At 39.1% G+C, this 10015-nt stretch overlaps 2 protein-coding genes across 2 annotated transcripts in view; one reads left to right on the top strand and one right to left on the bottom strand.

Annotated features, from left to right (window-relative positions):
• Positions 1 to 1463: 1463 nt before the first annotated feature.
• LOC110057511 (tRNA (guanine-N(7)-)-methyltransferase non-catalytic subunit wdr4-like) lies at positions 1464 to 8725 on the bottom strand. Its single transcript, XM_089277400.1, has 11 exons — positions 8553 to 8725; positions 7212 to 7406; positions 6404 to 6490; positions 6226 to 6295; positions 5783 to 5895; positions 5390 to 5453; positions 5139 to 5237; positions 4234 to 4313; positions 3896 to 4079; positions 3600 to 3666; positions 1464 to 2689 (listed from the first exon to the last, which is right to left on the bottom strand). The coding sequence occupies exons 1-11, from the start codon at positions 8723 to 8725 to the stop codon at positions 2478 to 2480; spliced, it is 1344 nt and encodes a 447-aa protein (XP_089133526.1). The 3' UTR covers positions 1464 to 2477.
• LOC110057524 (transcription elongation factor SPT5-like) overlaps positions 8683 to 10015 on the top strand; it is a 21107-nt gene continuing 19774 nt past the window's right edge. Inside the window, exon 1 of the mRNA XM_089277399.1 lies at positions 8683 to 8823. Within this exon, the coding sequence (XP_089133525.1) occupies positions 8788 to 8823 (36 nt within the window). The 5' untranslated portion in view covers positions 8683 to 8787. The remainder of the gene's footprint in view (positions 8824 to 10015) is intronic.

Below are 10015 nucleotides of genomic sequence, written 5' to 3'. Positions count from 1 at the left end.
ATGGATCGAGCGGTCTGGGTTCGAGCCCTGGCCGGAATTATTGTGCTATCTTCTCTACATCCAGACGTACAAATAGGTACCAGCGAATTTATTGCTGAAGTAAACAGGCCTTCTGATGGACTAGCATCCCATCCACGGAGGAGTGCACGTGTAAATAAACTTTAAGCCGCTTCATGCTACAGATAGGTCTACAGAAACCGGAGATATGCGCTGGCCTAATGGGCCACTTGGCTCATATATGCAGACTTTACCTAGCTACTACCTTATACGGGAACTGGACTTTTTGGACTCCACAGTCCATCCAAAAAGTGGCAAAAAGACCATTTAAGCGTTTTTCAGTTCGTGGTTTGAGTTCACGTGTAGCTGTACTCGAGTTGAGAAAAGTCAAAACACCATTTCATAGTGTGTACTGATATCATCGAACATTGTCTCAGCACAAAAACTTAGACTTGCGTTATGCATGCCTGGTTGCAACTTGGGCCTTTATTAGCAGCATAACAACATATGTACAGCTTATCACGGTTTCGGAAACCATCTTGTCGGGCAACAGCGTCAATGTTTGTATGGAAATCCGATTGCAAATAATGATCTTAAAAGTCGAATTCTGAACAGTTCATGAATAGCAAAGTGCAGATAGTTGACAAAAGATTGCACTGACCAAATTTGAGGGATGTAGCTGTGCCAGAAAGTATCCAGTCACGCTTCAACCTCGTTGCCAGGGCTTTTCCCAATTTCAAAGAGAAAAGACCTGGGGAATTGAACGAGGTTAGTCACGTTTTTAATTTTCCATACCTGCGTTTGTCTATAATTATTGTTTTCCGCGAACTTGCACGAAGCCTACTAGTAACAATTTGTCGTAACAATTTTGACAGGTTGCCCGGCTGAACAAACAAGTGTCATTACTCCGGAACTCTCCGGAGTTAATTTGTTACGGTAAACTGCACGACAACCCCGAAACAACTGGCAGAAACTGCTTTACATTCTGCAGATGCCTGAAGTTCATGAGATTAAAGAGACAGGCTAGAATTCTCAAGAGCAAGAGAAAAAAAAATTAATTTTCCCAAGTCTTAACAGCATCGTTGCGTGAATGTCTCGTTGAAATGTTAAGTCTCGTTTTATTTAGACGTTAATTCGTTAAAATTGGATCAGCAGGAGAACTTAACTCAATGACAAGTCTCAGTTTAAATTACTTTATCTTTTCGAGCAGAAAGTAATTGGTGGTCTGTCATTCGCAACCTTTCTTGTCATACTTTACCTTGCGACATTCCTTTGCGGTACAATTCAGCTCAACGTCAGGAAAGCCATTGAAATCTAAGTCTTCGGCACAAAGATGGCCATTTCCAGAAAAACCGGTACGACAACGGCGGACAGTCCATACATAACTTCTCTAAAACGGTCCCCTCTCCACAACGGCAACAGCCTCTCGACAACAGCCAGTTAATCAACTACTGAGGAACGGTGTATACAAACCCCACTTTTTATTGTAAAAGGTTACCAAACGTAATCTGCATCAAGCGTCGTTCGTTACCTACCTACCCCTGCCTCCCCATAACGGCCACTTTCCTCTGTCCCCAAGGTGGCCCTTGTCGAGAGGTTCAACTGTATATCAAGTAACGAAAAAAACAAAAAAACTAAAAAACTAAACAAACAAAAGTTCCAAAACTCATGCGCGAATCAGTGCGTGGTTGGTTTTTTCACTCATTTTATGGTCTGGGGCCCGTTTCTCGAAGTCCCGAAAAGTTTTCCAAACCGGAAAGCCATTGTAAAATCTCGAACCTTATGATTACAGAGCTGTTTTATTCACATATTCGTAATATGAACAGAGGTTCCCCTTCATACAAGAAGTTTCAGGCGTATAAGTCTCGTATACACTTCTCCGTTTTTAGATACAGATGAACTAAAAATGGTTTTACGAGCACGAAAAGTTTCCGGGTCTTTCGAGAACTGAACGGCCCCCTGGTCCCTGCTTTTGATTTTATTGTCCAGTCAGAGCGTGGCTTTCCGGGCTACATCCCCGGATCTACTCAGCAGTCTCTAAGTTAGATGAAACATGCAAGATAGGAAGAACGATATTCCCCGATAGCCCTCCAATCCAGCCGAAGAGAATAGAAAAATGATAAAGTTATAAGATTTTAATTATCTTTCTTTTATTGAGCCTTTGAAGTCCAGTGTTGGTATGTTCCTGTCTCACCGCCAAGATGATCCAAGCACTAGAACCAAGTACAACACTTCACAGGTAAAACATTGTCATCTCCTGGTGTCTTGTTCACCAATGACAAACAGCGTGTATTTTTTGATTCAACATTACTGATGGAAGAGACGAACCAGTTTCCTTGCCAATTATTCATAGAACGATAACAAAAATTGCTCAAAACAGAAACAGCGACGCATTCTGCAGTGGCCTTTGTTATTCGGCTGTTAAACTTGATTTCATCATTGCCTTTGGCAAGAGTCTCAACCTTGTTCGCCTGGTCACTTCAACTGGTTAGTTCGAGCTTTGGTCTCTTCGCTTCGTTTTCTTCTGTTTTTTCAAGACTGGAGTCGTCCATTGCTGTATGACCATTGTCTGGTTCCTTGTTTTTGTTCTTTTTCTTGCCTATTCGGTCCTCTTTTCTCGTCAGGTATTCCGATATATTGTCCACCTCTTTTTTTCTCAGTGTCTCTAGTTTTCGCTCCCGATGTAAGGAACCTGTGAGAGTAAATGTGGGTGTAGGTAATGCTTGGTTATAGAACAGGAGCTTTGATACTGTAGGACAAGGAGCTACAAGGAATGTATGTGTTATGTAAAAAGTTAGTCGATTGCAAGTCGATACCCTGGGGCCTGGGGTACCAGAGGTTTTCGCCTGCTTATGCGTCGGGATACTTCGGATCGACTGAAGGCCGACGCCACGAGAAGCAGCTTGAGCGGGTCACAGTAAAGACTTCACTAAAACCAGAATCCTAGCCTAAAATGCTAGTCATCTCCCGGCGCCCTAAGCCTAATCTCCAGGGATAAATCTAATCTAATCTCTCACCCGGGGATTAGGCTGAGGGCGGGAGATGACCGACATTTCAGGCTACCAGAATCCGCGTATGAAAAGCCTCCGGTACCCGGGGTAGATAACTGAGAAAACAAGTCCAGAACATCGTCGCGCCAGAATAATGCTAAAAGGTTGACGCTACTAGTTTTATTTTGGCATTCACTGATATGCACAGCAAACCGAATTTTGCCTTCAAGCAAATCAAGTGAGGATATAGTACTCTTGTTTGGTAGATAAAGCAAATAATGTTATGGCGCTTTTTCAACGCTTGCTGTGGCTTTGCACTGAAACTACCCAGGTTACTCTCCAGACCTTTTGCGCAGGACCTCTTTCCCGCGCTTTTCACAAGTGCCACATTTTTATATCATGTTTTCCCGCGCTTTCCACACGTGCTATGTTTTCCCGTACTTTCAACGTGCTATGTTCACCCGCGCTGTCCACACGTGCTATGTTTTCCAGCGCTTTCCACATGTGTCATATATTCGCAGGTTTCAATGCATGTACGCTTTCGAATTATATTAGAGTCTTCACCTCTCATCCATCAAACCTTTTTTTCATGAGTGTGCAGATTTAACATACCTTTCAAAAAGTTCCAATCACTAGCTGATGAGAAAACCGGCGAGAAGTCAGACGAAAGTTTGGCATACTGTGAGAGAAAAACAAACAAGTTTTAAACCTTTTGTAAAATAACAAATAGAGTAGAAGACAATCTAAAAGGCCCATGATTATTTCCTAGGATTCTGATCGGTGCATTATATCTTTTGCATTTGTAAGTTGGGATTGATCAGAGGAAAAGGACTGTAGTGTTACTGAGGTCTTCAGAAAACCCGTCAAAAAACTGTTGTAGCGTAAATTGCTTCTTGTATTTTACACACCGTTAAGTTGGGCGAATCTCCTCTGGGCTCAAACACCAAAACAGGCTCTTCAGGGTAGGGCTGTACACACCAAAGTCTGCCTGCAGGGTCAAATACTGCACTCCAGGGGGGTTCATTCGTCTCTAAGGAGGGGAGCGAAGTAACCTCTCTTTCACTTACATGATATAAATGGATTGTTCTGCACCTGTAAACAAGCAAGAAGACAGATATTTAACACTTTACAAGCTAAAAATCAATCAAAATATCAATTCCTGTTTACTTCCATCACCTGTTATTTTCTTGATGACACACACATGCTGTAAAGAGAAATAAGAAGTTGATATTTGTTTCTTACTAACCTTTCGGCTAGAATACACACCACAGAATGTTTGTGACAGCAAGCTAAACATGATATAATTGGGCTACACATCAAGTCTTCCTGTAAGTAGATAGATAGATAGATAGATAAACTTTATTTAAACACGATAAACAGACATAGTGAGTAGCCCGTGAAGCAATAGACTGTGAGCACTCTCTCTTTTGCTCAAAGATCCTCGAGGGAAGAAATGCCAATGAACAGCTGACACCCACACTACTTGTGGCTATCAGTTTTGCCACTCGCCTCTTGTCGTTCCTTTGCGTTTCTTCTCTCGCATCTGTGAGCAAAACAGAGACTGTGAGCACTCTAGTAAAGCAAGTTTTCCTGTACAAGAGAAAATTGAGGAGACAGCAAAAAAAATCAATGGAGTGGAGAAAAGTCAATTTTCACAAGGTCTGAAGGCGAAAAAGGCAAAAAAATCTTTGCTTGACTGGGAACACTTGTTGTGAAGGCTACCTAGTAAGCAGTCTTAAGATCCAATATTTCTTAAAACCTTTGGCGGTTATCAGGATTGCTATAAATCTGCCTAGATGGGAAGTCACAGGTAAACTCCTGCCCCCCCACACACCATCCAAAGTATGTTTCCTCAACAATTCCCTGGTGCCCTTCATACCTTTGGGAGAAAATAGGTAATGTGAGAGTAATAAAATTTCTTCAATCAGCCTAAGTGCGCAATACAATGAGCCATGCAACGCTCGAACCTGGACTTTGTGGCCTGAGTCACTTTAATGGCACATCCATGAGCTTGGCTCTGTCAAATACCATGTACAATATTTATATTATTGCTACAAGATCATGCTAATTTCCCTTTGTTGACATTTTCTTTCATTCCCCTTTCTTTTAAAGACTAAAGTTACAACATACAGCTGACAGTCAAATAAGTACCTTTTGATCTTCAACCTTGGTGTTATTTGTTGAGTCATCAATCATCTTTGTAGTAATCTGCTTGCCTGATTCAGGGTTCCAAAATCGCACAAACCCATCCTTGCAAATATTCCAAAAAATTAGATAAATATGAGTTTATTTCCTAAACAAAAGAGAGAAAATTATACTTGCATGGTGTAAAAGTCACCAATATGATGGCTATTCCTACATCTTGACCAAACTTTGTTGTTTTTTTGAACAATATTCCTTACCCCACCACCTGAAGCAAGAGTTCCTTGGCCACCTGCTGTTAGGAGGGCTAAACAACTAACAAAACTGCAAACAAAAAAAATATTTAACATGGTTGGTAAATATTAAGTAGTTATTTAGGTTTGGCAAATAATCTAATTGTTTTAGTATAAATACACTAGACATTTAAAGCTTTATCTAAATCCTCTTCACAGACACTTCGAAAAGACCAAGAAGCGGTCATCATTTTGTTAATTAGGGCACACTGCTATGCTTCTCACCATCTATCACAGAATAAATAGTGAGTAGGGTAACCAATCAGAGAATGGCATTTCTGATAGAATGCTAATAGATTGATACTAATATATGATAGCACTGAATACTTTTAATTTAGTGCTCAAATATGATTCACTTACTCTAAATTTCCAAGGCAAAATGAATGGATATTGTATGAGTTAGGATAACAGCTAACACGTATCTTCTCATCTCTATCACAGGTGATTAAATATTTGTCATCTCTGGTAAGAACCTATTGAAACAAAACATAAACACAAGAATAAGAAATATTGCGATTTAAGTTTAAAGTCACATAAGGGGGGCAATTGAGATCCAGTTACGATAGCCCTCTATGAATAGAGAGGCAAACGCTTCAATTTAGCCAACATCTGTGACACTATTTTAGTCACCTCAAGGCCCTAATGAACATGATATTACCTTTCATAACAATTCCACATTTTTGTAGTGGCTGAAGAAGTTCAGTTGAGCAGAATGAAGAGTTCCACCTAAAAAAACTTTCATAATTTGTGCTAGATGGGTACAGAAATTATTTCATATTTTCATCGATAAATATGATTCTTACCATGTCTAAAATCATGGAAACATGTCCTAAGAGAAGTTCTTTTTCTTTGTCAGCATCATAAATAAAAAACCTGTTAATTAACAATAATGGAGCAAAAATAATTTGTAATCAGCTTACCAAAATGTCCAAAGGACACAATGTCATGTCAGCAAGCAAATGTAACTGAAACAAACCAAACCTGTAAACGTCTCCTCCTTTGTTGCTGGCGATGATGCAATCCTCCTTATTTGTGAATATTATAACTGTTGTGCGTCTGACCACTTCTCTAAAATTGTAATTTAAATAAAAAAAATACTTGATTTGAAATATTGTCTGGAATGTGAGAGAGTATCAACCATCTATATTTGCACCATTTAGTGAAAAAATTGCAACAACAAAATGTTTTTGATTCCAAATTTCCAACAATTTTCTGAAAACATGATGAAAATTGGCAAAGGACTTACTGTTAGTAATTTTTACTCTTCTGTTATCAAATTTCTGAAATCTTCTAAAAATTACTGATTGAAGGGCTCTGACCATTGTGCAGTTCCAGAAAATATCCATACAATGTACCTCCCCCATGGACCTCCCCACCCTTCTGGAAATTCCAGTTAAGCTTCATACATTTCTTTCAATTTTTCGGTCTTCGAGAATCCCCCACTCCCCAGGAAATTCCAATCCCTTCTGTGAGGGGAGTATGGATATTTTCTGGAACTGCACATCACTGAAAATTTCCAAAGATGGTTTATCTTTAAGCCAGTCTTTATTTGTTCAACATTTTTTGAATATTTCTTAACATTGGCCAAAGTCTCCTGAAATTGCTGAATATTCCATGGAAATTATACTGATCCAATATTTAAAAGACAAACTGTTGAATACAGTCTGTCCTGTGGTCAATAGAAATGATAAGCTCTGACTAGCTAGAATGTAAAGCTAATAGAAAAATGACAGAACTTCAAAAGTGTATTACAGAAATGATCTATCAGCTCAGGAAGATAAAACAAGACCTTTTACTCAGTAGCTTCCAGTCACTTGTCTTCCAGATGAATAATTCTTTTTCTGGAGTACAGAGGGCAAATAACTTGCCAGAGTTTGAAAAACAGCACAGTACACCATGTCCAAGTGTACTAATATCATCCTGGTTAGCCTGTGACTGTTGTGGTTCACTCTCAACAGTGTGGGAAAACTTGTGAGTACCATCTCTGTACAAAAGGAAAAATGTTCATGTTACTAAAATGGCTGGATGTTTCGGTAGGGGATGTTTTTGTAGGTGCTGTTGCCACCCAAATGAAATAAAATTGAACTTGTTTTGAATGTGACATCATGCACTAGCACAGACAGATAATAACCTATCATAATTTAAACAAATCCAATAAGATAAGTTTTTTGACTCCCTCTCCACCAAAAACAAAAAGACCTTAGACCCCCTCCTAATCTAAAACAACAAAGACCTAAGACCCCCTCTATGAGTTAATAACCCTGTCTAAGGTATTAGTTTTTGAGATTTAGTTTTTTAGTTCAAGAGGGAGTCTTTGGCCATGGTCTTTACCTCTAGATCTTTACAGGTCTAATAAGTTTCACTTTTTGAGATAACTGAACTTTGAAAATTGCAAACAGAATACTTAACCCAGTCTACAGACTTAACCCCTAATAGTCTATAATAAAATAAAAAAATACTACTTGAATCTGCAATTTTTCAATTTATCTTAGGTTAATATAAGCCCCATACGAGCTTACATGTATGTGGTACCATTACAGTTACTAAGAGCTAGTCAGGCAGTTTAGCCAGAAGAGCATTCTGGTTAGTATAGCCTGGGTAGCACTTCTTTGTCCAGTTCATTTCTTTGTCCTGTACGCAGCTAACATGAAGTTATCTCAGATAAAAAAAACCCTTAAGTTCTCTGTTTTTTTTTTTTTTTTCATATATTCTGTAACTTTCTTGCAATATTTTTTCCACTTGGCCCAGCCACTTAGCTCGATTAGCCTTAGCTATTTCTAAGTGGCTGTGCTCTGTTTTTCATTGTTATTTTTTCACATTGCATGTATTTATTTTTATTGTAAAATTTAGCTGGGCACGAAATAAAGATTGTTGTTATTGTTGTTGTTATTGTTTCCCCTGGGACCAGGGGCCATTCCATTTAATATCCGCACCCCCACTCCTTCCTGTTGAGGAGCTTTGAATTTTACCCCCTCAGAAATATCGAAGTGGAAAGGTCCCAATCTCGACTCTCTCTTTTATAGAAGCGTAAGTCAGCTAGCTTTGCTTCCACTAAATCAAACATGGCACTTGTAATTTGGTATGTCCCGCCTAATTTTTCAGCTCCATATATTTCATCTCTATCTCCTACCTTCCATCCAGGACTTTAACTCCAGTACTGCAAACAACAGCAAGAAATTCACCATCGCAACTCCACAGTAGATCCGCCATGTTGAATGAACGATATAACAGGACAGTTGAGGTGCCGTTACATAACGTATCATCGCAGCAGACACTGTCCCGGATGTTTATGGTCGCCGCCATCTTGGAAGGAGAAGAGGTGAAAGCATTTCCTCGAGTTTCATTTGACACTATTCCCACATAAGATGTCGGACAGCGATGATTCTCAATTTTCTGATGAGGTATAACAGTTATGTTACTATTATGCTCTGTATTTCTGCCAATTTTAAATCAATCCTCTGCTCGTTTGTGATCATCTCAAATCTGTCATGTGTTAGGCGTGTTCGATACATCTTTAATTTAGTTCACGTTTCTGTTTGCTCTGTGTGTTACTTGGTGCGAAGCGTTTACTTGAAACGTGAAAAAAAAGATCACTCCTCTTGTTAACGTTTGAGAAAATTACCTTGTATGAAGAAATAAAACCTCTTTATCGCTGCAGTCACTATGACCGTACACTCTTATATACAAGCCGGTGTGCATATAAACTCTTTCAGAATTTTTACAATTTATGGCAATTAATCAACCAAGAATGATAATAGCAACAGCATTATATGGAATATATAGACTTGTATGGAGTACCGGGTAATCAAGAAGCAAATAAATGGCTGGCATGAGAAGATGGTCATTGGATTCTAGCTTTTTAACATTCTGTGCTATTCAGCTCATTGGGCAACTTACCCGACACTACAATGGCAGATATGACAGCTAGTTTCACTTCTCCTTCTTTTCTTTGTTTGTGTGCTCCATCACTTCCTGTTAGACTTTGTATAAATCCAGTGACCAATGCTTAGTGCATAGTCACTTGTGCACTAAAGCCATACCAAAGTTCAATTGAGGGAATATAATGAATGGAATTGGTAGTCACTTCCTGTCGTACTACAATTGAACCTCTCCACAATGAACACCTTGGGGACAGAGGAAAGTGGCCATTGTAGAAAGGTGGCCTTTAAGGGGAGGTACAATGTAGAGGTGTAATATGAGGCCTGTATTTTTTCGGGGTGCAACATTTTGTTTCTTGAAATAATGGTGATTGTAGCACGCAAGGCCGTAACACAATCAAAATAAATGGATAAACAGAAACCAAACAAGTTAAAGAGACCAACAACGTGTGGTATGGATCAGTTTTTGTAAGCTTTAATTTACCATAGAATTGGGGTTTTGTATGCACTGTTCATCAGTTGTTGATTAACTGGCTATTATTGAGAGGTTATTTTGGCAACTGTGATGCGCTTTAGAGGCCGTTACTATTGTGGAGAGGTGGCTGTTGTAGAGAGGTTAAAGTACATGTAACAGTAAATCTATGGACCATAGACTATGTTTGAATTAAGTAACAGTCAGCAACATTTTTTGATTTGTCATGTTTAGTCATTTGCA

This window comes from Orbicella faveolata, unplaced genomic scaffold (assembly GCF_042242905.1).
Source record: "Orbicella faveolata isolate gen_17 unplaced genomic scaffold, um_ofav_v1 contig_46, whole genome shotgun sequence".
NCBI lineage: Eukaryota > Metazoa > Cnidaria > Anthozoa > Scleractinia > Merulinidae > Orbicella > Orbicella faveolata.
This window is presented reverse-complemented; position numbering and strand designations above follow the sequence as displayed.

Coding starts and splice junctions, on each gene's coding strand:
- LOC110057511 (XM_089277400.1), bottom strand. CDS start 8,725: ATGGCGGCGACCATAAACATCCGGGACAGTGTCTGCTGCGATGATACG. Junction 4,314..5,138: donor CCAAGGTTGAAGATCAAAAG/GTACTTATTTGA, acceptor ATCTACTTACAG/GAAGACTTGATGTGTAGCCC. Junction 4,080..4,233: donor GTGTGTATTCTAGCCGAAAG/GTTAGTAAGAAA, acceptor GCTTGTTTACAG/GTGCAGAACAATCCATTTAT.